The 26,942-nt window shown below is 51.3% G+C and overlaps 2 protein-coding genes across 5 annotated transcripts in view; both read right to left on the reverse strand.

The window, feature by feature from the left end:
* Window positions 1-1,281: 1,281 nt before the first annotated feature.
* Window positions 1,282-4,317, reverse strand: FGFBP2 (fibroblast growth factor binding protein 2). The gene is made up of 2 exons (XM_002709363.4): window positions 3,587-4,317; window positions 1,282-1,682 (listed from the first exon to the last, which is right to left on the reverse strand). Exon 1 carries the CDS (start codon window positions 4,287-4,289, stop codon window positions 3,609-3,611), a length of 681 nt encoding a protein of 226 aa, XP_002709409.2. The 5' UTR covers window positions 4,290-4,317; the 3' UTR covers window positions 1,282-1,682; window positions 3,587-3,608.
* Window positions 4,318-9,370: 5,053 nt separating this feature from the next.
* PROM1 (prominin 1) overlaps window positions 9,371-26,942 on the reverse strand; it is a 109,503-nt gene continuing 91,931 nt past the window's right edge. For 3 of the 4 annotated variants that reach the window (XM_070069591.1, XM_070069590.1, XM_070069588.1), the window contains exons 16-25: window positions 26,648-26,794; window positions 26,003-26,074; window positions 24,341-24,433; window positions 22,667-22,720; window positions 21,819-21,896; window positions 21,630-21,698; window positions 20,594-20,686; window positions 19,410-19,528; window positions 11,500-11,539; window positions 9,371-10,432 (exon numbers count right to left, since the gene is read on the reverse strand). In XM_070069591.1, the coding sequence (XP_069925692.1) occupies window positions 11,524-11,539; window positions 19,410-19,528; window positions 20,594-20,686; window positions 21,630-21,698; window positions 21,819-21,896; window positions 22,667-22,720; window positions 24,341-24,433; window positions 26,003-26,074; window positions 26,648-26,794 (741 nt within the window). In that variant the 3' untranslated portion in view covers window positions 9,371-10,432; window positions 11,500-11,523. Of the gene's footprint in view, window positions 10,433-11,499; window positions 11,540-18,711; window positions 18,736-19,409; window positions 19,529-20,593; window positions 20,687-21,629; window positions 21,699-21,818; window positions 21,897-22,666; window positions 22,721-24,340; window positions 24,434-26,002; window positions 26,075-26,647; window positions 26,795-26,942 lie in introns of all 4 variants that reach the window. The other variant, XM_070069589.1, reaches the window with a different exon arrangement.

A 26,942-nucleotide genomic window follows, 5' to 3' on the forward strand; every position in this document is an offset into this window, starting at 1 on the left:
AATTTTTTGTGCCAACATAAGCTTATCTTTCATGCTATTTTCCATGAACTTTTTGAAGCCCATGCATATTTTTTGGAAGTTCATCTGTAGCAAACTTCCTCTGAGCCCCGCCCAACAGTGCACTGCATCTCCTCTGTGTCATCCCACATGAAATCGTAGGGTCCTCTTGGTCTCCACCACTTCGGTGAGCCCCTGGGAGGCGGGATCTGGTGTGTTAGCTCAGTCTAGTGCACGAAGGATAGTAGATGACAAATGAGTGTTTGTACCTAATGCACATAGAGACTCTTAGTAGTTCTCAACCCAGGTTTCACACGAGAATTCCTTGCAATACACTCCCGAGATTCTGATGTAACTAATCTGCAGCAGTGTTTCCTAGCCTGGGCTTCACATTAGGGTCACCTGGGGAAATTTAAAATCCGACATACACTGGCCTTATCCCTGACAGGTTACATCACAGTGTCTGGTGGGGGAACCTGGGCATCAGTGTGTGTACTAAGTTCCCCCAGGTGACTTCATTGTGTAACTGGGACTAGGCACTAATGATTAGGTGAAGAGACGACTTGTGTACACAAAAGTGAATTACTAATACATTCTTGTACAAAGACAAAAATAAAATTAGGAGGAGAGTGAGTCACTTTTTTGCTATGACTAATAAAATTTTATACTCTGCCCTTTCCAACTTTGTTTATTTAATTGAAAGCTGAGTTTGCCGGGTGGCCCCTTTCCAAGTGCACTTCTCTGACGTCTTGGCTCTTTGTTGTTGCTATGGGGTGATTGTGCCAGGTTGGATAGCATCCTCTCAAAATGCATGCCCACTAGAACGCGTGAAGATGACCTTATTTGGAAATAGGGTATTTGCAGATGTAATGCAATGAAGACAAAGTCTTTCTTATTTAGGATGGGCCCCGGTCCAGTGACTGGTGTCCTGATAAGAGGAGGGAAATTCGAATAGACACACAGAGGAACACGCCAGGTGAGGACAGAGACAGAGATCTGAGTGATACCTCTTCAAGATAAGGACTGCCAAGGACCATCAACAAGGGTAATGCATGAGGGGAGGGGCAGGGGATGGACCCTCCCTCACGCCCTCCAGGAGGACACCTTGACCTCAGAGTTCCAGCCTCCCTCACTGAGCGGGGGCGCATTAGTGCTGCTTCAAGCCTCCTGGTTTGTGTGATTCCTGAAGGCAGCCCTAACAAAATAAGAGTGACTCAGTTTCTACCTCTAGCACCAAGGTATCACATCCATTAAGAGGGCTGAGTTACAGTTCTACAATCATTCTTTTATTTCTCACATGCATAGCTGATGTTTATTGAGCTTTCTCTAATAACAAGCCCACGTTACCCCACACGAAATGAGGCCAATCCGGGTCTTGTTCCGAAGGCTCAACTGGAAAAGAACGAATGTGTGAAAAGTTTAAACATTCACAGGAGGTTCGGGCCGGGAGAGCCAAACTTCTACGGGTGAATTACAGCTGTGCGTGCTTGTCTCTCTTGCTGCTTTAGCACAGGCTGCCTGTGCTGCCATGGAAACCCCCACACTTGAGAAAGGCCGTGTCTGTCCCAGTCTTCGGAGACCCGGTGCGTCCAGACCCGTGTGGCTGGGGCTCGCTGGAAACCAATGACTCCAGGCGAGAGCCCAGCAGCAGGGGACCACGGTGCTCTGTCGGGGAGAGGCCAGCTCTAAAAACAAAGTGTGAGAAGGTCACTGTCAAGTTGTCATGGGCTGGGTTGCGTCCCCCTCCACAGTCCCTATTGAAGCCCTAACCCCCAGCACCTCACAGTCTGCCTGTATTTGGACAGCGGCTGTAAGGGAGGCGGTGACGGTGGAATGGGGTTGCGAGTGTGGCAGAGAAACCAGTACGACTGGAGTCCTCACAGGAGGTTAGGATGCAGAGAGATCGAGGGACAGCAGTGAGCAGGCGGCCGTCTGCGAGCCCAGGAGAGAGAGAGGCTCAGAAGAAACCAAGGCCTTCGCCACCCTGATCGAAGGCTCCCAGCCTCCAGAATGGTGAGAAAAGAAATTTCTGTTGGTGAAGCCCCCCTTGCCCACCGCACCCCCCAGGCCTGTGCTGTGTCGCCGTGGCAGCCCCAGCAAACGAGTACAATGTCAATGTCCGGCGCAGCTCTGCTGCAGACTGGAGGCGCCGTTTGGCGCTTGGGCGGCCTGTGGAGCGTGTTTGGAAAGGCCAGCGTGCTGGTGTGCAGGCAGGCGGGTGAAAGACACCACTCATCTCGGGCTGGGGACACTGTGGGTGTGGGGTGTATGTTTTGAAAAAAGTCATTTTCGGTTGTATTTTTTAAAATTACTTATATGTAAGATTTGGTTACATTTTAAAATACGCTTTCAAAGAAAAGAAAATCAGCACAGATCTCTGCTCAACAGGGATGAGCAGTTTCTGGCTCTGGCATTCCTTTGCTCCTCTGGGACAGAACTGGAACGTCACCCAGGCAGACTGCCTCCAGCCAGAGCAGCAAACCCGAAACCAACTCTGACGTAACAGCACTTCCTGCTGCGAATTTATTCTATGGTATTAGTTATCCACGTGACTTGTTATTAGGAAATCGGCTCTCTTTTGCCCTATTTTTCTTCCATAGATAAAGTGAAAACCCCCAGAAGCTCTTTTTTAAAACAAAAAGTGCAGAAATAAGCATAGAAATCTGGCTACACTAACTCCTTTCTGGTGTCTAAAATTAGTGCAAGGCACTGCTTTTAAGGAGAGAGGTGAATCCTTATTTTCGCAGGAGAGGAAGTTTGGTCTCCAGGAGGCAGTATTTGGAGGTGATTACACCTGTTATTAACTTGATCTCTTTTGCAGTGAAGGCTTTGAGAGCTGTGGGGGAGACTCAAGGGTGCTCGCCCCATGCCTTCCTGCCTGCAGGGCTCCCCCACGCGAGAGGGACACGGGCAGCTAGAAGTCTCCCAGGGACTCCTGCACCAAGGCCCACGAGCTCCGCAGGGCTTGCACCCAAGTCTCCGGTCACCCACGAGCTGTGTCTCCCTACGCGGGCTCCAGGACACCCTTCTCTTCCACAGTCCCACTCTGCATCAGATCAGGTGTGGCGAGTCCCACATCTCCCTGGGCCCTGACCCCTGTGCTGTGTACCAAGTAATAGCGCTGAAAACAGTTCAAGGCGTGGGGCACACACCCTGAACTGTGGCAAAACTCGGATGCCCCACAGGTAACCTCTGGTCTCTCTCACCCTGGCCCCGCCCGGCGCGGTAGGAAAAGCCTCCACCCCGAATTCCAGTCTTCCAGGTTGGCGCTCTCGCCACGATTCTCAGCCTCAGAGGCACATTCAGGTCACTTGGGAAGAAATTCTTTTTCAGGTTCACGCTCCTGTACCCCCACCGCGGCGACACTGGTAAAATGGCCGGGGGGAGGGGGTGGGGAAATGGGCCTGGGCATCAGCATTTTTAAAGCTCCCAGGGTCAAGTGCGACTGTGGTCTGTGATGTCCTTAACCTACCTCCTCCGCTCTGCAACTGAGAGCCTCAAACCCACCCTCCAATGCATGCCCCCGCCGTGGTCAGAGCAGCTGTGAAGGCAGCTGGGGGCCCCTTACCTATCTCTGTAAGTGAGTTACCTGCGAGGGGTCCTTCATTCCGTCACCCTCGGAAGAGACTGATGAGAAAGGCAAACACGGCCCGAAGGGGCTCCCAGAAGAGCTCTTGGGCCATCTTCCCGGCTTCCTTGTCCCCTCTGGGCCTGGCTTCAGGCTGGGTGGCCTTGGCTGTGGGCTCAATGGTGGATTTGGCTTTTGCCAGCTTTTCCTCCGAGCCCTGTCCCAGCAGCATTGCGTTAGTGGGTTTCACAGGGACCACGGGCTTTGGAGACGGCTCCTTGGCCTCAGCTGTCTGGGGGTGCTGGCTGGGAGCTGGGATGCTCTGCAGGCTGGAGGCCATCTGCTGCAAGTGTGCCTGGGGCCCAGCCTTCCGGCACACGGGTGGACTCAGCACCGGGGCCTCCTGGCAGGCGTGGTTCAGGTGCTTCAGCTCCTGCAGGGCTTGGGTCCAGTAAAGCTTGGGCTTGGCAGTGAAGGCCGGACACAGGCCTGGCTGGCCACTCCACTCACACCAGTACACCTGGCCTTGGCCTCGACAGTCAACTCGGAGCTGGAATTCCCCAGCGCCTTGCCCCAGGCTGCTGGTGCGCATGGTGCAGGAATCTCGCCCTCGGGTCTGGAAATGGAGTTCCTCCTGCGTGTGTCCTTGCATTGGCCTCGGGGACTGTCCCCAAGTCCCCAGGCTGCACAAGGCCAGCAGCAGGAGGCAGAGGATGGACTTCATGGTGAGGAGGCTCCAACAAACCCGCCTGCAGCTGGAGAGCCCAACGGGGGTGAGCCGCCCTTTAAAGGGTGCTGCACAAAGGGCCCTCTGTGGGGCTGGGCAGGGTGCCCTGCAGAGAAAGGAAAACAGGACACAGACCTCAGACCTGTCGCATTTGACGTGGGTGGAGCAGCCACCAGGAGCCACCCACCATAGCACAGGCAAAGGGACCAGCTCTGCCAAGCACGTCACGGGGCCCTGCCACAACAGTGCCTGTGTGGCACACAGAACACCACCCGCAGGCCTGGGGTGGGGGTCGGGGGGCTTGTGTGTTTCCACACTTAGGGACCTTGCTCTATACTTGGCCCTTGTACAGGAATAGCCTTCTTTGTCATCATGGGGGATGTGCCACCGGGTGGCAGTGGAGTTCTACAGACAGGTGTGTGGCTTGGAGCCTGGGGCTGCTGCCTTCTTCCCCCTGGGGGCCCTCATTGGGGGAACATTAGTTTTGTGCATCCAAAGAATGCCAGAGTCTTGGGTGCTTAAACCTTGTGAGATGGACTAGCAAACATGAACGAGACTGAGACTGACAAAGCCAACAGCTGTGTGTGTGTGTGCGTGCGTGTGTGTGTGTGTATATACACAAGGGACACAAACAGCCTCATAGCCACGGGGCTAGCGGGTCACCTGGCCTGCCTCTGGGGCACGCCCTGCCACCTCTGTGGTCACAGCGCCCACCACCCACTGAATGATGGTCATGAAAGCCAAGGCTATGTTGACACTGGTATTTAAAGTCTACTTCAGACCACACATTCCATTTTCAGTTCAATTGAGAAACCATTGCATTTTAATTTATTGCAGGGAAAAATGGTTTTAAATATTACCATTATATGAATAAAAAGCACAGGAAGTTAAAAATAACTCAGTTCTATCTCAAGAATCACACGTTGGTACAGCCGTAGCCGTCTTTCTGTGACCCCTGTGAGGGCACAGGAGAGCAGACTCAAGGTGACCGCTTAATGCGGGGCAGGGTTAGGTTAGGGGTGGGCCGGCACCGAGCGCCCAGGCTGAATAAGAGAAACTGAGTCTTGGCCTGAACCCTGAGAAGAGACAGTGGGGCTCAGCCAAGTCCAGGCGAGTGGTGCGATGGGTCTCCCAGAAGAGGGCGCCACCCCAGCCTAATTGGGAAAGGGGGCAGATGCAGGGAAGAAGTCAGTCACTCGGGAGGCGGGGGAAGGTAACGTTTCCTAGGCAGCGAGAACACTGGCTGCAGAGCAAGGTGTTTGGCTCAGCAGTTAAGACGTGGCTTGGGATGCCCACTTCAGATCCGGCATCGTGCTATCGCACACCCTGGGAGCAACAGGTGATGATGGCTCAGGTACCTGAGTTCCTGCCACCCGTGTGGGAGACCTGGGTGGAGTTCCTGGCTCCTGGCCTCAGCCTGGCCCAACCCTGGCTGTTGTGGGCATCTGGGGAGTGAACCAGTGAATGAGAGCTTTCTCTCTCGCTCTCCCCCACCCTCCACTCCATTGCTCTGCCCTCCAAATAAATGTTTTGAAAAATTATTTTTAAAAAAAAGAGGGAGAAGGAGTGTGTTCCTGGAGTATGGGCTTGTGGGTGGCAAGATGTCAAGGGGCAAAGAGGCAGTGGCTAGAGACGGGCTGGAGAGGTGACCGCAGGTGAGGCTCCGCTGTCCCTGCACCCACACACATGGCCCCAGGGCTCAGCCTTAGTGTGCTCCAGGACCCAGGAGCCTGGCTCCCCCTTGTGGCCAGAGGCGAGCAGGGGTTGGTCAGCTCTGATCCCTTTCTCCACGCACAGCTGTCTTGGGCAGGAAGCCACCTGCCTGGCCATCCTCAGCTGCCCTAAGGAGCTGACCAGTCTTTCCTGAGACCCTAGGCAGCTTGATTCTACCCTGCATTGGAAACACAACAAAAGGGAGCTCTAATGTTCTTTTCCTTTCTGCTTTTTGCAAGCCTCGAGGCCTTTGCTCTGTTGCATCCACTGCCTGGAACCCTGTCGTCTCTCATTGTTGCAGGCTGGCTCCCTCCTGCCTCTTCCCTGTCTGTGATGTGAAGGAGCGCTTCCATTATTCTGCCACCTCGACCTGCTTTAATGCTCTTTTTTTTATTTTTTTGACAGGCAGAGTGGACAGTGAGAGAGAGACAGAGAGAAAGGTCTTCCTTTGCTGTTGGTTCACCCTCCAATGGCCGCCACAGCTGGCACACTGCGGCCGGTGCACCGCGCTGATCCGATGGCAGGAGCCAGGTGCTTGGGCCATCCTCCACTGCACTCCCGGGCCACAGCAGAGAGCTGGCCTGGAAGAGGGGCAACCGGGACACAATCCGGTGCCCCGACTGGGACTAGAACCCGGTGTGCCAGCGCCGCAAGGCAGAGGATTAGCCTAGTGACCTGCGGCACTGGCCCTGTTTTAATGTTCTTAAAAGCTGTGGCTTTTGCTCATCTTTGCTCGTCCATCTTCAGGTGGGGAGTGATACGATCCGACTTGCACTTTAAGGACTTACCTGACTGCCAGGCTGGAAAAAGACAGGGGATGCCGCAAGGCTGTGCACGTGGACTTGAGCCGGCAAGCAGGTGATTCACTGACTTGTATATGCTTGAGCTGCAGTGGCAAAAGACCCTCTCTCCTGAGATGGTTGCCATGGTTTCAATGTGTACCCCACAGTTCATGTGCAAGACAAGTAATCCCTAGTGTAACAGCGCTGGGAGGCAGTTAGGGCTCTGCCCCCATGAGAGAGTGAGTGTTACTGCAGGAGTGGTTTAAATATCTTGGGAGTGTGATTGTGACAGCAGCAAACAACCTCTTCCTCACTCTCTTCCCAGCACTCCCCCCGCCCAATAAACCTTTTATTTAAGGAATACAAACTTCATGCATTTCATAAGTACAACTTTAGGAACATAGTGATTCTTCCCACCATACCCGCCCTCCCATCCCTCTTCCTCCTCCCTCTCCCATTCCCAGTCCCATTCTCCACTAAGATCCATTTTCAATTAACTTTATACACAGAAGACCAACTCTATACTAAGTAGAGTTCAACAATCTGCACACACACACAAAAAAACTGTTCCTCAACAGTTGAGACAAGGGCTGTTCAAAGTCATTGCATCTCAAAGTTAATTTTACTTGTTTTTTTTTTTTTAGAAAATTAACTTTAAAGCACCTAATAATGATCCATTTCTTGTGAGTGCTTAGACATAACTGTAACTTATGAGACATAAGAATATCCTCTACTTAATACACTAAAATAAAATAAATCTTTGAGAACAAGTTTTACTGTTAACTCTCATAATCCAATTCTTTGAGGACAGAGGTCCTGCCTGGGAAGTTAGTGTACAGAGACTCCTGTTAACAATTAACACTCTTATGTATGACATCAGTGACCACCGGAGGCTCTTGACATGAGCTGCCTAGGCTATGGGCGCCTTTTGTCTTCTGAGAACTCTTAACCCGCTGTTTCCCACCATGGGACAACACAGCAGAAGACTCTCACCAGATGCAGGTCCCGCAGCGTTGGACTGCCCAGCCTTATTAGTGTAAGCATGAACCTCTATTTTAGTTAAACTCCCCAATCTCGGGTTTTCTGCTACAGCGATGCAGAGTGGACTAAGACACCAGTCTCCCAAGGTTCACACTATGCAGTTCTTCCGACTTCACACATGGCTTCCAAGAGTGGTCTTCTTGAGCCATTTCCAGGAGAGTCCAGGATGAGATATCTCACCCACAGGCCCCTGGCCTAGGTCGAGTTACAGAGCCACAGTGAGCTAGCTGCAAGGGAGGCTGGGACGTGTAATGCCTACCCAGGCGGTTTATGTGTGGCCAGGATGCAAGGAGCTGAAACCTAAAAGGGACACGTGGGGAGAATGGCCGATAAAAAGCAGACACTGGGGAACCAGAAAGGAGGTAGCAGCAGTGGGGCTGGAGAGGAGAGCCTGGGACCAAGGGCGAGAGGGAGGGAGAGAAGCAGCAGACCTGGATGACTGTGCCCTGGCTCAAGTGCCACAGTGAAGGTGGAGCAATTCCAGGTGGCACTGGCCATGAGAATGTGCGTGTGTGTGTGTGTGTGTGCACCTGCACGCATGTGCAGAAAGGGTAGGAGCTTCAGGCAGGGAGCACTGAGCTGTGACCCACAGGGCTTGTTTTTGTCAAGTTTTCCTTGAACACATCCATTCCCATTCTCTCCCAGGCTGTCTGTGGCTGCTAGGACCGTCAAAGGAGCTCACCACAGACAGTATAGTCTGGCGACCTCTGGGTCAGGACACACAATGGGGAGGAGGCTTGCAGTGGGCACAGGGGTCGCTGTGATCGGAGAGAGAAGTAAGGAGGACCGAGAAAGGCAGGGGAAGCCAGGCTCACCCAGGAGAAAGCAAGGGATGAAGCAAGAGAGAAACTGCAGGTGCCAACCACATGTCCAGGCAGGAGGGATGAGGGGTGTAGTGAGGAGAGTGGGGGCCAGCCAGGCCCAGGAAGACCCAGGGGCATGGGGATCCTGGAAAGAGGCAGGGGTCAGCACAGCAGCAACACTGGTGACCCTGCCAGGGGCCCTTCGAAGGAGTGGTGGGGATGGCAGCCAGATGGCAGCGGTTCAAGAGCCAGTGCACGTGAGGGAGCGGGGGTAGGGTTAGGGTCCAGAGACGCTCCTCGCATGGGAACTGGGGGAGGAGTCTCGCAACCACGCGGCGGTGTTCCGTGGGGAACACTTCAGGAGCGTGAGGCCACTTAAGACCATTTCCCGTCTCCCGTGTGTTTGGCAGTGGCAGGTAATGAAAACAGGTAGACACAGTGGCAGGAGTTAAATGACGGAATATAAAGTTCCATCTTGAGGGCGGGGAGAACGCCGTGTGGCTCCTGGAACCTGACTGTTCCCGAGGAAACACGCTTCAGATCGGAGATATCGCGGTCTTCACAAGAGCCGGCTGTGAGTGGGGCAGACGGATGTTGATATGCACCTTGCGTTGCTTCCGTCTTATGGACATTTTAATAATGCGAAAGCTGTAGAATGAACGGATAACCTGAGCCCAAACCTCATCATCTACCATGTGATGGTCTGTCTCTGGATCTACTCAAGGAAGCACTGCACAGATCAAATTTGACAAGTTCCTCTTTATTGAAATGGATCAGGATGGTGGCCTGCGCACGCAAATGCCTGGGAAAATGCCTACTTTAAAACAGAGGCTGAATTTAATCTGCCCAGTTTTTTTACTGCTGACCCCAGGTAAAAACCTCAAAGGAAATGGATATTTACTTTGTGCTTTTAAAGACCAAGCTCAAATGACTCACTCACATTGAGTACCAAACCTAAGAATCCCAACAGGACCTTCTTATACTTGCCTTTAGCATCCAGATGTCATTTATGTTAGCTGCACTCCATCAACGTTTATCCCAATAGATCAGAAAGTTCCATGAAAGTGTACCCCGTAATTGGCATCTGTCTAAATCACTCCACTTTCTGAATAGCATCTCTTTCTCAAGATCTCTCTCTCTCTCTCTCATTTCCTGGACAGAATAACCACCTTGCTCTGGGACTGCTCTTGTAGCCTGTTTCCAAAGAGAACTTGACACATCATGGACAAAGTAGATGCACATCCCCAAGAGGAAGCTGACACTGTGGGTTCTGAGCATGCGCAGCCAAAATGGAGTCTTTTCCGCAGCACCCGTAAGTCAGCACTGACCCGACAGGGAGTTCATTGAGAAGAGAAATCCTACAATACTCACTGGTGTAAAAATACTCTGATTGTGGTAACACAAGGTCTATACACAATTTATTAGACACAAAATGCATCTTTCCTGTAAGCCAGATGGTGTTCTGTTGGAAACCCAGCCCCCACAGCTCAGCAGCTGCTGACGCCGAAACGCATGAACAAGATCCCACACCCTGTGTGTTGGAGTGTCCCAACAGGAACCCGGTGTGAAAAAGTAAAAGTACACAGGCGAGGGGAGGGTCACGCCTGAACAGGGATGGAGACAAGGCTGTAGGTGTGATTATGTTCATTCCCAACAGAGCACAGCCCCGAGACCAAGGACACGCTTCCTGGTGCCCGTGCGTCGCTGCATTGCCGTCAGAGCGCCTCCAGGACTGGGGAGATCCGTGCAGCCCCAGAAACTACGGAAGTCTGCGATGCTCGCCACTTAGAGTGTCTTGATGCTGAAATGGAGGCCAAACAACATTTTAGAAGCCAGCGTTGAACTTTTTAAACATTTTTTTAAAGATTTATTTCACTAATTTGGCAGGCACAGTGACAGAGGGAGAGACAGAGATCTTCTATCTGCTGGTTTATGTCCCAAACAGCTGCAGCTAAAGCCAGGAAACTGGAACTCCAGCTGGGTCTCCCATGCAGGTGGCAGGGCGCCCAAGTGTTGGATCAGCTACTGCTGCTTTCCCAGGCACATTAGCAGGAAGCCAGACCGGAAGCAGAGCAGCCAGGACTCTAATCAGCGCTCCAGTCTGGGATGCCAGCGTCACAAGTGGCAGCTCCACCTGCTGTGCCATGATGCGGATCCCAGATTATGAAGTGGGAATGGCTTTGGGTTATTACAGAGTAAACCAGGAGTGCAAAATCTGAACGTGGTCCCCAACAGGAACCAAGAACCACAGGGAAGAAAAAATTTATTCAAGAGGCCATTTTCCTGGTCTACTCTTTTTGTGTCATTTCATTATTATTTTAGTCTCTGAAATAGCTTTAAAAAATCACCACAAAAATAAATTGTGAAACTTTTTTTAAAACACAGAAATATATTTTTGAAAACTGAAGACTATAACATTCAAGTTACATGGCTGATATATAGATACCTATATCTGATTTTTTACTGTAAGTAAAAATAAATGCACACACACACATACTTATTGGAGTACTTCAAAAAGTTCATGGAAAATGAAATTAAAAGATATATTTATTATGGTACAGAAATTTTGCAATCCATGCATAGTTTCTTCAGAATACACATTTTTCATGTACTTTTTGTAGATCCCCTTGTATGCAAGAATTTCAAAAAATGCAGCAAAATAAAATTATATTTTAATTCTACTTTCCATAAACTTTTGGTAGTACCTTCTTTGAGTCATTGGGCATACAAAAGTCATTGTATCATCCTGTAAACCTACACACTGACCAAAATTCCACTTAGTATTTAGGATTAGCTATATTTTCACATTCTTTAACAACTAAAGACTATAATTCTATGAATTCTCTTATATGTAAGCATCAGACTTACCTCAAGCAATTTCAACACCAGCTGTCAATAACGTAAGGGTCTAGAAAACAGAAAACACAAACTGTAACTCTCCCGGCATAGCTGTGTGCTCAGAGGCAGGCATGCGGCTCAAGGGAGCAGATGAGCAGGGACCCACACCTCAGAGAGCTGAGCAGGGGAGAGTTTGCAGGTAAAAGTTGTGGTAGGCTGTTCTATCTCCTGTTTGTATTGCTTCTAATGAGAAGAGGAAAGAGAGAGAGAGAGAGAGACTTTGACGAGGGGAACTGTGACTATTCAGTCCAAGGCTCAGAGGGGTAGGGGTCACTGGAGACAAGTGTTGAAGACGTTGGACTCCCAGAAACCAGGCCATGGCGGTACCTGTCTACTGCACCTGTCTACCGCCCACCTCCAGGGCCAGGAGACAGAGCACAGGTGAGCCACAGACGGGAGGCCACACAGTGCACCTGTCCTCTGAGCAGCCCTACAGTGGTCTGAAGTTATCCCATGATCACGGCCTTGGCAAGCGCAAGAGGTGTACGAGCAAGGGGAAGGAGTGACCCCCACCGAGAAGCCCTGAAGGACGCACGGTGCCCGGCCTGCGGTGCTGAGACACAGGACATGGCGAGGAGGTGCGCTGAGGACATCAAAGCACCTGCAGGGCAGGACGGTTCTTCCAATGCAGCGATTTTGCTTCAGGACCCCCGTAACACTCTGTTCTCAGTAAAGACACGTGTGCTGTACAGCAGGGGCTCTGTCCGCAGCACGGGGCCCGGGGCTGCTCACTGGCAGGGACCGCATCTCTAAGGAGCACCTGCTTTGCCTGCCTGAGCACAGGATGCTGGGCACGCCAGCTGCACCCCAGGCTCTGCTCCAGTCCCACCATACCGCTCCTGGAGGGACCTCCAGACCGGATGTTCCGCCCCTTCCCAGTACAAAGAGTGCTCTGGAGACCTGGAAATGGGCAAAACGAACCAATCCAAGCAACTAAGCTGATCCTGGAAGCTACTGGCAGGAAGGCAATGATGGCTTCCTAGCTGGGACCGTCGCCACAGGACACGTTTCTTTAGGCCATTAGGATGTGGGCTCTGAACTCTGCAACTTCCTGCCTACCCAACATGCCCAAACAATGAGATAAAAGAGGCTGATGCCCGACAGCCAGGTCACCCTCCTCTCCAGGGCAGACATCACTCCCGAGGGCAACACTTGTAGAGGAAGTTTGGATTCAGCCTCCAGAACTCCATCAACACGGGGCTCTGGGCAGCCTGACCCACAGCCGGGAGGCAGAACTGGTTGGCTACAGATGCACTCTTGCCTTTGGGAGGAATGGTCCTGCCCCGTAAGACCTGGAACAACACTCAGCAGAGAGGCCTCCCAGTACCTTCTGCGAGACCACGCGTGCTGGGGCGTGTGGACCAAGCAGCGGCTGCTCTCTTCTTCCTTGGTGATTCCCTGGTTCCCCTCCCCTCCTTCCAGCTGCAGAGAGCCAGCTAAGTGCAGCCTCCCAGGCCAAACAAAGCATCCACAGGACCCTGCGAGAGAGCACCCTCTCCAGCAGAGGGAACAAGGTTTGCAGAGGCACAGACCTTGTTGGAACCATCGTATCACTTCTCAGCGTCATTAACTCTAAAAAGGGACATTTCTGGGGGCCAGCATAGTGGCGTCCCAGATCAGAGTGCTGGTTCGAGTCCCAGGTGCTCCACTTCTGATCCAACTCCAGGCTAATGTGCCTGGGAAGGCAGTGGATGATGGCTCTCCTGTGCTTGGGCCCCTGCCACACTAACACTGGGATGGAGTTCCTGGCTCCTGGCTTCAGGCTGGCCCAGCCCTGGCTGTTGTAGCCACTGCGGGGGGAGATAACCAGCAGATGGGAGCGATCTCTCTCACACATCAGTCAAATCAATCAATCAATCGTTTAAAAAAAGGAAAATCCTCGTATTAAAATCGGATCTCCCCATGCCAGAGAAACTAGACTTTCTGGCAACGCTCTCCTCACGTGTTCCCCTCTCCGTCAGCTGGAGGGTGTTCAGAGAAGAGTGTGGAAGACTGCTGGATTCCTCTATGGTTCTCTCCACTTCTTTTCCATGCCTGCCGCCTTTGGGGGACCCAGAGGAGGGTGAGTGTGAACCTCAGCTCAGCCCCCCGCTGGCTGTGGAAGCCTGGGAATGCCTCCCCTCCCCCAGCTGTCCTCTAAGAGGGAGGCAGTGTCCTGTAGGGGGGCTGACGCGGGGACTCTGGGGACCATGAGGGCTGCCACTCACACTGTGCTCTGCTCCCTCAGGACTCCGTGGCTGTGCCTGAAGCAACTCTGGGTCATGATGGCTGAGGCCAGCGCTACAGAGTCGGTGCCTCTCCACAAAAAATACATAGAAATCCCTAGAGGAAGCACACGACCCTGTGATCCACGAACAGGAGGCCAGCGAGGACCATTTCACGCCCCCCGGGTGGGGGAGCCTCCGCTCGCTCTGCGCACTTCAAGCTGGAGTCTCTGCCAGGCCTCTGCGACACCCTCGCGCCTCTTCCTTCAGACCACAGCGACCGGCCAGCCACAGGCGCTGCGATGGCCTGTAGCGAGGTTTCCAGGGTCCGGGCGTGTGGGAGCATGTGTGCACATGTGAGTACCGACTTGAACGGAGACCGGCCAAACCAAACTTACTTCCCACCCAGAAGTAGCTCCCTTCCTGCTTCCCAAACAACAGAGTATTTCCAGGGAACTCCTCAGCAGGGGATCTTGGCTGTCCCCGCTGCTCCAGCCAGTCCTGACTGGCAGAAGGCTCTTTGTGCACTGGTGGCTTAGCTCCCAAACCGGCTTCTGTCCTGAGACACAGCAGCACCAACAGCTACCACCGTTAGCACCACGGGAGGCCGCAGCAAGGGCCTGGGAAGAAGGTGAGCGCTGTGGCCGGTGTGCACAGGGGCCTGCCCCGGGCCTTCCCGACCCCTGCAGCCCAGTGGGCCTCGTGAATGGAAGCTGAGGGGGACAGGCCAGGCTGCCAGACCACACGCTGCACTAGCTTCTGAACTGCCCCCAGGGCCCATCAGAAAGTACTAAGGAAATGGAATTAATCCTTATTTTCACGAGCCACAAAGCCGTAAGTAAGGGCTTACACTGGTCAAAGGGTATTTCACCCTCACTACCCATTTAAGTCTCGTAAACATGTGCAAACAGGCCCTCGCTATCCCCCTGTACAAGCGGGGAACCTGAGGCTCCAGGAAATGCGATCAAGTTTCCAGAACGAGGATCTACTCCGGCCTGGTCCTATGGGAGGGTCCCAGTAGAGCAGATGTGATTTCCAGTTGGCCTCAAAACTTCCTTAGTTTCTTCAATTACTGTGCCTTAAAAAGCTGAGTATCTAGAAGATCTGCCAGGGTTCCTACTGGAAGACGGAGTATTCAGAAAGGAAAACAAGTCCTGACTTAACGGGTACTGTGAACACTTTTCAGGAAAACTTTGATATTTTTATCCAATTGAGACAAACCAGTTCGGTTTGCCCTCTGGACTCTACTGTTGGTTATAAAACCCAGGCAGCAGAAGGCATTCACATGTACTGTGGACTACTGATGAAGGGCTTTCAACTTAAAGTCCTCCTGGCTCCACCCCACACAAGCACAGGAAGCCCTTCCCGAGGACAGAATTTCCACCCACTCACAAAGCAGAATTATCACCAAATCACCCTAAAACCTTATTGTATAATACGGCTGGGGTGCTTCATCCACCCTGGATTTTCACAAGAACCACATGGGAGCCAATGTCCGTGAGCAAGCAGGAAGGGTGGCGTTCGCTTTGCAACACCACAGCTGTCCCTGTTTCTCTCACTGTCTTTCCCCTTTCCCTGAGCAACAGATTAAGTCCAAGAGTTACCAAGTCCTGCACTGTCCCCGTTTCTGAGGGTCAAGATGGATAAAAAGGAGAAGCACCCTACGCTTTTGAGGGGTCGTGCACCTGCGGCGCTGAAGGGGGCCTTGCCTGCTTATAGATGCTAAAATGCTAGAAGCAGTAGTCCGCCATCCTCAGTAGCAACGGGCTCGGCCGGGGCATGGCCGACCCTGCTCTGCTGTCAGCACTCAACTCCAAGGCTGAGAATGTAGGGACCCCCTAGCTGGCTGTGATGCCGGCTCATTCCTAAATGACAAAGGGTCCACGCAGTCTCTGTGTGCTGTGAGGTTGCAGGCACCTCAGAGACGGCCACATCGACTTGCAAAGTGACCCCTCCCTTGCAACGCCAGATGGATTTCTTGGAAGCAGCACACTCTTTTGGCCCACCAGCCTTCTCCACAGGAGAGTTGTACTTTCCAGAGTCCCCTGCTAGCAAGAAGGGGAGCCAGCTGTGGGGACTGCGGTCAACGGAGAGTCCCCTGGCCCTGACAACCTTCAGGGTGTGGCTCTGTCCAGGGATTCTGGCACTATGGGAGGTAGCCGTACAAAGGCTGTGTAGCCAAGGAGGGCAACTCTTGAACAGGCGATACTTGCTGCCGAACTGCCCACCAGATGGCCAAGGCTTTGGCAAGCCCACCTTGACTTTTCTCCCACCGTTCACAACCATGGGTACCTGTAAGCAGCTTGCATGTCACATTCTGTCTCAGCACTGCTTCCAGAAAACCCAGCCTTGCCCACCCAGGCTTGCCTCTCTCTCCGGCGTCCTCGGGCAGCCTCAGTGCACTTCTTAATACAGGGAGGACATCTGGAGATTTCACAACCAGGAAGGAAGCACCAGGAACCAATGCTACAAATTCAGAAAGTACTGGGCAGGGGAGGGCTTGGTGTTGTGGCACAGTGGGTTAAGCCACCACCTCCAATGCCGGCATCCCATATGGGTGCTAGATAAAGTCTCAGCTGCTCCACTTCTGATCCAGCGCCCTGCTAATATGCCTGGGAAAGCAGCAGAAGATGGCCCAAATGCTGGGGTCCCTGCACCCACATAAGAGACCTGATGGAGTTCCAGGCTCCCGGGCCTTGGCCTGGCCCAGCCCTAGCCATTGTAACCATTTGGGGAGTGAACCACTGGATGGAAGACCTCTCTCTCTCTCTCTCTCTCTTTCTCAAATAAGTAAATCTTTAAAAATAAAAAGAAGCAAAGAAAGTTCTGGAAGACCTGATGTTAAGACAACATAGGTGGCTGAGAACAGGTCTCCTCTGACCTTGAAATTTTCAATCTATAAATAACAAGACACCATCTGAGCATGCCATTCTGCGAAAAGAAGGCCAGGATTTGACACAGGCAACGATGCTGTCCACTCTGCTCAGAGAAGGCCTGGCTAAGTGACACTTGCCCAGAATCAGTGTTCACATTCCTCACACCGGGGCGCTAGCATCCAGGTCTAGCACATTGGAGGTGGCAAACAACAAGTCAATCTGGCATTTCAGAACTTGGTTTTTCCTGGATTTTATTATTCTTACGTCTGCCAAGGACTGAATAGTCGTCTCCCTGCCCCCAAATTAGATACCGAAATCCTAGTCACGAAGGTCGGGTATTAGGAGGTAGGAATGCTGGGAAGGGATTTGGTCATGGGGGCCATCTCTCCTGAGTGGGATTACTGTGTACAAAAGAGGGCCAGAGAGCCAGCTCGCCCCTCCTGCCACGTGAGAACACAGTGAGAAGGAAGCCGGCCCCCACCTGACACAGAATCTGAGGGCCCCTTGCTCGTAGGCCTCCCAATCTCCAGAACCGTGCGAGAAGAATTCCTGCTCTTTATAGACTACGCAGTTTGCAGCACATTGTCACAGCTGCCCAAACACAGTAGGACAACGCCCCACCCACTAAGTGGTAAGTGAAAGTGAAAAATTCTGAAACTCCATAATACTGAAAGTTGTAAGTCAGGTGAGCCTATATCCTTCGGAAAGGACACATTTTAATAAATTTCTGAGCATTTTTAGAAACCTGATGAGGGTGGCGCATCAGCTGTTAGCAGGCAATACTGCTTAGGACAAGGATGCCCCTGACTGGTCACTTGCACCTGGACCAGGAGGCCCACGACACAAACACCTGCTGGCAGCGCTGGGGCCTGCCCCTGTCTTTCCTGTGGATGTGGCCCATGTGGAGAGAGGCTTCTTGGACACCGTGGCTCACCCTATGCATGCACGCCAGACTCACTGCTTTGCACCTGACATCACGTGGGGACCCAGAGACCACTGACGCAGGGCCTACTGTGTGGACATGAGGAAGGACCATGCCCACTGAAGAGGACGGCCCCAGGTGCATACTGGTCCCACCTCTTCTGAGTGACAGATTCCTGCTTGTGTATGTGTGTGTGTGTGTGTGTGTGTGGAGTTTAAGTGAGCCTGGGAAGAGAGGACCCCTGGCAGGGAATGCTCAGTGCTCACTGATAAATACCCAGAACCAAGAGAAACTCCTTAATCTAGAGACTGTAAATTCATAAAGATTTTGGAGTCAGGGTTGGGCTCTTTTTCTAACTGATTACATTTGATTTAGTAGAAGAAAGATGGAGAGAGAGAAGGAGGAAAAGGTCTGTGTTTATTTGATGCTGAGATGGTAACAGGAAGTATGCATGCATTCAACCCGCAGTGGGATCTAGGGTCCCACGCAGCATTTTAGGGTGACACGATCCCACTGTTGAATAATCTGGTGAACATTTCCCCATGGGGCACCAGGGAATGCTGTGTGGGCGTGACTATGGAGGGCACGAGAAAAGTGAGGGTTATATATCGAGAGCGTGCAGAAGGCTCACTGCCGCAGCTACAGCAGGTCTACCACGGGCAGGCACGCACCTGCTAGACTGTTTACCTGGTCAGCACAGGGTTGTGGACACCATGGAAGTGGTCTTTATGATAACCATTATTACCATGTTCCATACTGTAACAAAAATACGTACAGCGAATACACAATGTTATCTCTAAGGTGAAGACGCACTGACATCGTGGGTCACAAAGACAAGAGAATGACCATGAAAGGCGGGGTTGGTGGGGGGGGGGGGTCATGTGTTAACTCCACAGGAGGCAGAAGGGCACATGTACAGTCTGCTCCCTTGTAAAACCAAAGACTGAAACAACTACGTTACAGGGCAGCGAACATGGCACACGGAATGCCCGCTAGCTCACAAGGGCTTCCTGTGTCTTCTACATGCCAGCCCCCTTTAAAAAGGCACCGCAATTGATTTCCTGCATGTATCTGCTGTTTTATCTTATTTAAGATATGACTGATTTTTAAAGTCCATCATGTAATAATAAAAACTTCCCCTGTTCCACCTATGAATATAGTTAAAATTAAAAAAGCTTACTTTTTCAGGGGTACAGTTTCAACACTATAAAATACAAAAAAGGGAGATACAATTATTATTTTTTGACTATTGAAGCTCAACAATTCCACCCTCTACATTTTTCCACAAATTCAGACACGGACAGTGTGGATTCCAGAGAAAGAGGTGTTGAGATGGGTGAAATGAAAAGCCAAGCACGACACACTGGCCTGACATACAGTGCGGGCAGGCTACAGAGGGGCCATGACAACAGTTATCATAAAGTGAAATGCCAGGTTCCAGAGGGAGCGGAACTGCGAACAAGAAAGAAGGGGGCAGGTTAGCGAGAGAGAAGACCGAGCAGGAGAAAAACCCCAGATCAAACAAGCCCGAGGAAAGTGGCACCAAAGAGAGAGGCCAAGACGGCTAAGCAGAAACAGGCCACTCTTAAAAATACAGAAGGTCAAGTTTAGCAGAGCTCACCCCTGGCAGGCCTTCAAACCTGCACCGCAGAGAAAATGACCCCCAGTTGCCACGGTCAATTTAATGTTTTCACCACCAAAAGTAAAAAAAAAAATAGTCAGGGGATGGGTCTGTTAATTAGTTGGATTTAATAGATATATAAGGTATATACAGCTCAAAATATCACCCTGTGCCCCATAAACAGACACAATTGGGAGTCGCCATTTAATATTAAATGAAAAATGAAAGAAGAAGACCCACAGCCTGTACATACTTACTCATCGTCATACACGTCCTCTGACTCCATCCGACGATAGTACTTGGCCAGCTTTATACCAAGAATTAGAGCCGGAAGTAAAAGCAAAGTAGCTTTTCCTATGCCAAACCAAAACAAATTCTAGGGAGAAAAAAAGAAAAATTAAATGCTTAAAATATAGGAATTGGAAAACAATAGTTGTTTGCAGAAAAATAATTGTGATTTTGTGCCAAGTTTTCATTTTGCTCATTAATACCATTTGTGAACCTATCATGAACCGGCCACTGTGTGAATTCGTGCCCGATTTTGTAGTTCATTCTTTCTAAAACTCTGCGCAGATCCTATCGTCTTTGGTGGAGGCTGGATCTGAGTCTAGGACCCTCCCAACCAGCTTCTAAGCAGCCCCATTGGGCGGCCTGCCTTTGTCATCCCAAGTGTCCCACAGTCAGAGCAGGGTTGGCCAGCAGGTCCAAGCTGAGTTCTCTTTCAGGAGCTCTTTGATGGTAAGATGATGGATCTGCCTCAGGCAGAAGCAAGGCCTGGTATGTACTAAGATCTAAACAAACGCCTCATGTGAATTCAACCAATGTTGAAGGGCCACCTCGGGCCGAATTCAGCCACTTTCCACCAAAAAAAAGCAACAGTCAAGTATTCTTTTTTCCAAATGGCTGCTAACATTTGTAAGTCAGCCCGTGCATGGAAACCTGGACTTAACACAATTTCTTTAAAAACTAGACGTTCCATCTCGTGGCACTGAACCCTTGGTTCCAAGACAAAGACCAGTAGCAGCTGACCAAGCCCTTCCTGAAACAGGGGCCGTTGTCCTCAGTGTGGCACAACCCACACCACTGGTGACACTGAAGATGAGGTAGGCTTGGGGGCTTAGGAAGCAATCAGAACAGAGGCAGTGCGCCTAGCTCGTATGACCCGGTGGGCACTGAACACAGCCGGACACCACTCTGGCCAGCAGCACCCCCTTGGCCTGCCTTGGAAACCTACAGCCTGCCAGGTTCCTATGGAAGCCCCGGTCTGAGGCCGCTGCCTTAGTGTAGCACTATAAACACCACCATAGCCACTGTCCCCTGCCAGCAGGAGACTGAGTGGGCTGGGACCAACAGCAGCCGTGCAGGCCCTCCCGCCTTGCTCTGGGCTGAGGCCAGTGCTGCACGGCAGTACCTCTTGGTCTTCAAAAGATGAAGTGCTTACCAGAGGGTCGGTGAGGTAGGTACAAAAAATGACTTGGACAGTGGAGTCTAGGGCCGTGGCCACGGGTTTGCAGGATGCCAGTTTCTCAGTGATCTACAGGGTAAGAAACACAGGCAAATTCCAGCTGACCCCTGACCCACACCCGCAACACCCCATGAGAATTAGATGTGCATTTTCCTTTGGCCTGGTTCTAGCAAAAGGATCTCCATGAATGTTCTCTACAATGTGGAGCTGACGGTGGATTTGCCTGGGTGAGATCCACAGCATATAAAATCACACACAGTTATGCGTGCTGAGAAAGGCAACATGGGGTGATGTCATCCCCTCATGACATCACAGGGTACACGTCCCAGACCTGGATGGCACAGCCAGCCGCACACCTAGGCTCCATGGCATTGTCTATTGCTGCTGTGTTGCAGGGCAAACCTGCACGGCGCATTCCTGTGGTGATTTCCGCAGGCCGTGTTAGCACAATGGTAAGTGTCTCTGGATCCACACATATCGCCATGTAGCAAAGGCAGAGGGGAAATACAATGTTAGAGCTTTTATGGCTTCATTACAAGTTTATGGGACCACTGTGCCATACGTGGTCTATCGCTGACCAGAACGTCATTTTGCGGCTCATGACTGCACTCCAGTGCAGAATCCTCATTGCCCGCGCGTGTCAGGTCCCAGTCTCCCCATCTGTCATCTGGAACCATACAAGCCACACGAGTCCAGCACAGCGTTTCAGTCCTAACTTTCCACCTGACCCCTTTGTTATCCACCCAAAGGATGCAGGAAGCAAGTGGAAGACCCCATCTGATATAGGTGAGTCTTAGAAGTGACAAGGAAGACCGTGATGGGTGGGGGATGTCCTCACACCTGGTGGTCAGGCCCCGGATGTCTTGGTCATCATCCAAGGATGTCTCCAGTGGTCTTTTGCTTACCTCCTACCAAACTATTACTCAGTTTACTTGCTCCAGATGGTGTTCTAGAAAATGAGACACCCAAGACATGGCGCCCCCTTGTGTTCATAAAAAAATCAACTACTTACAGCATACTCAACCCACTGCAGATAATACTCAAAATGTGATATTATAGTTCTCCCAAACTTCTTAGTTTCCTGCAAAGATATCAAACACTGGTAAAACCATTCAAGCGTTGACAGCATGTTTTAGCACTCTACGTGCTACATTTAATCAGGAAATGTCCCCATGCCCATGCATAGACATCAAAAACTCACTTTAATAATAATAGATGAAATATTTCTTGTGATGAAGTTCTGGGCGTCATCCAAAGAGTAAAGGGTCTTGTTCACTCCCTTTTGAAAACAAAACAAAACAAACAGCAACAGTGGGCGGTGGATGACGTGAGAAAAGGATTTAATTAGTGTGCACAGCGGTCTGAGTGGCATTGTCCCCAGGACCCCAAGAACATTCATGGTCCCCGCTGGCTTCACAGCCTTCCCGCACTCACAGCCCCATCCTGAAGCGGCAGCTCCTGCCCGGGCCACCTTGTGCTGTCTTAGAAGAACAAAAGCTCAGAGGAGGAATGGAAATACAGGTGGCCCTGGGAGCGATCCCCCGTGCACCCACAGGGCTGAGAGGCTGGGCACGTGACTTGCTCTGGACAGCGCCACATCAGCAATGGTGGCAATGCGAGGGCTCTGAGCAGTGGCTCCAAGCCCTCCTGTGTTTCCATTCATCCTCTGAGCTCCCGCGCTTCCCTGAGTGAGCACGAGGTGGCCCGGGCAGGACCATTCCTTCAGCCTGGGGAGAAGCCAAGCAGTGACCACGAACCTCTGTGGTGGAAGACGTCGAGGTGGTGGACGGATAGGCTAGGCAGCGTTACCTCCTTAAAAGTGACCCCCTCACATTTTAAAGCTTGCTTCCAACCCATCAAGTCACAGATTTCACCTACATACCTACCAACCTGCAGAAATAAGGGCTGCAGGAAAGAATCGGTAAGCAGTTTGGTCATTTGCTGAGCCTTGTCTGTTCTTCCGTCAAGTACCTACAAATGTCAATGCCTCCGACTCTGCTGGTGTCGTCTGACAAAATCTCACAACAGCCAAAGGAAGCCAAGGCTTACCTGCAAGCTGCCGCTCGTGAGCTGCAGTGTCTTGACACTTCTGTGCAAAGTGACCTGGAGAACAAACACACACAAAGTTTGCACGCATCAGCAAGACAAGCTGCCTCGGGTCCTGGGTCCCCTTTCCCCCCACATAGCCATCAGGGACGACTTTACCTGGTAACCATGGTTTCCTTCTAGAAAAAGCAACAGACACAAGCAGCAAAGCGTGCCTCTGATGTAAAAAGCCTACAGATCACAACCAGGACACATGTTCTCAAGCTCTGATGGGCAGCGCATCACGGGCCAAGCTGTCCAAGAGACCCCTGGGGACTAAGTTTGCCCAGAGGGCAAGGCGCTAAAACAAAGGTTGCCCACAGGGATGGTCTGCCTACATGGCTTAGGTCAGAGATTGGCAAACTTCATCTGTGAAGGGTCAGGCAGTAAAGACTTGGGGCTTTGTAGGCCATGGCTGTACCAAAGACTCAACTTTCCCTCTGTAGACATAGCAGCCACAGACAGCAAAACTGGCAACATGCTAGAGTTGGCTGCTGGGCTCTGGTTTGTGGGGGGCCCTGGTTTGCCAATCCCCTGTATTATCTTCTTAAAAAAATTTTTAAAGAGTTTATTTATTTGAAAAGCATAATTACAGAGAGAGAGAGGGAGGATGAGAGAAAGATCTTCCATCTGCTGGTTCACTCCCCAGATGGCCACAATGACTGGGGTTGGAGCAGGCCAAAGCCAGGGGCCTGAATTCCACCCTGGTCTCCCACATAGATGGCAGGAGCCCACGTGATTCAGCCAAGGTTACCCTAGCTCTCCTAAAGTCAAGGAGTCCTGCCTACTTCAAGGAAAGCATTTAAGGAAAATGCAAAAACAGCTTCAAATGGTAACAAACTTGTGCTGGACACAAACAAGGACAGCAGAGAACTGTGAACACCGCACGCAGATTGAGAAAATTTAATAGGAGGACTTTGTGAATACCCTGATGAGTTAGGAAATCAGAGGAGAGAAACAAAAAAGAGAGACAGAATACAAACGAGATCCAGAAGGTTAGATGTTGCTTCTCTGAACGAGTCACTGACTCAAGAACCCAGTTTCCACACAGCTGCGACCTTGACAGAGACAAGCCACAGGCAAGAAGAATGATAATTCCTCCTACTGCTGGGGCCCTCAGAAGTCAGGTTTGCATCCTCCTGAGCCAGGTAGGAGCCAGGCAGAAATTGTCCCCTCTTTTAATTTTATTTAATTGTACGTTTAGATGAAGAGACTGAGAAGTTGTAATATTTTGGAGAGGCAGGATTTGAAACCAGGGCTGTCTGAATCTAAAACCGCTTTGACTGCATTGAGGCTGGAAGCCAGAGGTGCCGAGACGGGAAGGGACAGGAGAGAGGAGAGGGGAGGCCCAGGCACTGAGACAGCCCCAGGTGCTAATGGGTGCAGAAAGAAAAGTATCTGGGGAAGAGGCCCGGTGGCTCCTGCCTGTCCCCATGCAAATGGGAAAAGAAAGGAAACAAGAGGCACACTGTGCCATTTAAGTTCTGCCGTCCTTCAAGTTCAGCTCAGTTTCCGAGGCTGAGGCCGGTGGGGTGGGTTGGAGCAGGTGTCCCTGTGCTACGTGCAGGCCAGCTAGGTGCAGGCAGCTTTGCTCGGGGCCCGGTGAAAAGCCAAAGGCTGCCAGCGAGCGAGCATTACCAGTGACTGTTCCATCGGAATGACTTGCTGCTCGTGAATTGCTGTAATATTTTGTGCAGCCTCCTTCATGGAGTTTTTCAAATTTCCTGGGGGCTATAAGGAGAAGAAAACACATAGATCAACACCATCTTTCCAGATTCTGAGGGACTCTCTCTATGGTCAGGAGCCCAAGCAGCCACAGCATAAGCATGCACACCACTGTGGGTGTGCACGGGGCTGCAAATCCAAGAACGATGGGCTCTCGGCATCACCCCACACCCATGAGCCCTTCCTGAGTGCCAGAACCCATTCTCTCTCTCCACCCCACTGCAATGTAGCCACTATCACGTTCCCATTTTACAGATGAGGAAAGTAAGGCACAGAGGGATGAAATGTGTTCCCTGCGAAGCTTCTACTGTTAGGGAGAGGCTGAGTCAGGATTCACACTCCGGTCTTCCTCTAGAGCCCGGGTTGCTCTTGACGGTGGGATGCCGCTTCTTGGAGGGGACCACAAGGCCATTTGGTCACCAGCTGGCCGGGGAGTTAATGAAGGGGGAGCTTTGGTGGCTCTGCCCTCTCTGCTGTGGACTCTTGGGTGTCAAGGTGGCTGAACTGAGCGATGAGCGATGCTTAGATGGCCGGGTGTGTCTGTGCTGGTGTTTCCAGAAAAGCTTGGCCTCCACGTGGGAGGCCCCGTGCAACCACTGGGAGGCTGCGTGCAAAATGACAAGGGGGAGATAGAGGGAATCCCACGTCCTCACTCCCTCTCTCCCCTGGAGAAGAGAGTCAGGCAGATGTCCTTCTCCTGCCCTTGGACATCAGGACTCCAGGCTCTTGGCCTCTGGCCCCACCCCCTTCACCCAAGGCCCCCACCCCTGGGGCTATCAGGCCCTGAGCCTCTGACTTGGGGCCACACGGTGGACTTCCCTGCTGGGGCTGTCACGCTACAAATTCCTCTGCTCTTCGGTTTGCAGTTGGCCTAATGTGGGACCTCTCATCCCCCAAGACTGTGGGGCCGATTCCCCTAGTAAGTGCTCTCCGTTGTTTCTGACTCTCGGGGGAGTGCTGTCTAATTCCCACACTATCCACTTCCCCTCCGGGGTGCAAAGCTCTGCATCGGAATCGTCCTCCCACATCCCCGTCACTACTCCCTACACGGTGAGAAAAATGTCATGTGTGTGTGCATGTGCGTGTGTGAGCACATGTGCAAGTGTGTGTGCATGTGCATGTGAGCACATGTGCATTTGTGTGTGCGTGTGTGAGCACACGTGCATGCGTATGCAAGTGCATGTGTGTGGGCACATGTACACATGTGTGAGCACACGTGCGCGTGTGTGCATGCATGTGCACGTGCATGTATGATCACATGTGCAAGTGTGTGCATGTGTGTGTTTGAGCACATGTGCATATGTGTGTGTGTGCGTCTGTGTGTGTGTGTGTGTGTGGAGGTGGAGGTGGAGGGGCTGTTGTGGTGAACGCAGAGACAGAGTGAAAGCCAAGAGGCTGCCCTGAACACTGGCGTGCTCACAGAGGTTCACACCATGTAGTGATGCCGCCGGCAGGAGCTGTGGGCGCTCCCAGGGATGCGTTTAGCAAGGAGCCACCTTCACTGCCTGCCCTAAGAATGGCACTGACCTTGACATCTACGACCATGGCAACGCGAATGGCACTGTGTGAACTCACCAAATGGTTGGCTTTGGCTTCTAGATCGTATGCAAATGATAAAAGGTTCACTTTTGTGGGAGATTTTCCAGTCTACAAAAGAAGTTAAAAAAAAAGGTGTCATGGATACAGGATTTTTAAACATTGACAATTATCTGAAAGGCAACAGATTGACCATGAACCCATACCATAAAGTAATAAAGGAAGGTAAGAAATCGTAGCACAGCTGACAACATCCGCATTTTCATTTGTACACCTTATTTTTATTCAACCACATTATTTAACCAAAAAGGGGAAATGGTCACTACAACAAGGATGAAACTTAGCACACTAAGTCAAAGCAGCTGGACACAGAAGGTTACAAAGTGTAGGCCTCCAGTGGTGTGAAATTTCTGGATAGGTAAATCCATAGAAACAGAACACAGATCGGTGGTTAGGGTAGGAAGAAATGGGACAAGTGCTAATGGGCACTGGGCTTCCCAGGGATGATGGCGATGTTTGGGAACTAAGGACAAACGCCACTAAACTGCTTACTTTAGAATGGCTGACTTTAGGTTATGTGAATCTCATCTTAATCAGAAAAACGGAAAAAAGAAACATACATATCCAGTGTTCTAACCCCCGCCCCCCACCAAAAACGATCAGGCACGCACTCACGGGTCATACCTGTGTGAGGTAGCTGGCATAATCGATTTTGTCTATTCCACATTCAGAAAATTCCTGCAGGTTTCTTTTTCCTGAGTCATCCAGCAGCACGATGCCATCAAGATTTATGTTCATGCTTTCAAATTCCCTGACTAGTTTTTGAGTATGCTGCGTGAAGAAGAAAGAATTATAAATCAATCCACTATTCTCCAAGGATATCGCATCCTTAGTGCTTGAGAACAGCAATGAACCTGCGTGGGACAAAAACAAGGATGACAGTGTGCACACACATAACTGCCATTCTTCCTGGTACTCC

The sequence above is a fragment of the Oryctolagus cuniculus genome, chromosome 2 (assembly GCF_964237555.1).
Source record: "Oryctolagus cuniculus chromosome 2, mOryCun1.1, whole genome shotgun sequence".
Taxonomy (NCBI): Eukaryota; Metazoa; Chordata; class Mammalia; order Lagomorpha; family Leporidae; genus Oryctolagus; species Oryctolagus cuniculus.

Bases quoted from the DNA above. Each gene is read 5' to 3' on its own strand.
- FGFBP2 (XM_002709363.4), bottom strand. From the start codon at position 4,289: ATGAAGTCCATCCTCTGCCTCCTGCTGCTGGCCTTGTGCAGCCTGGGG.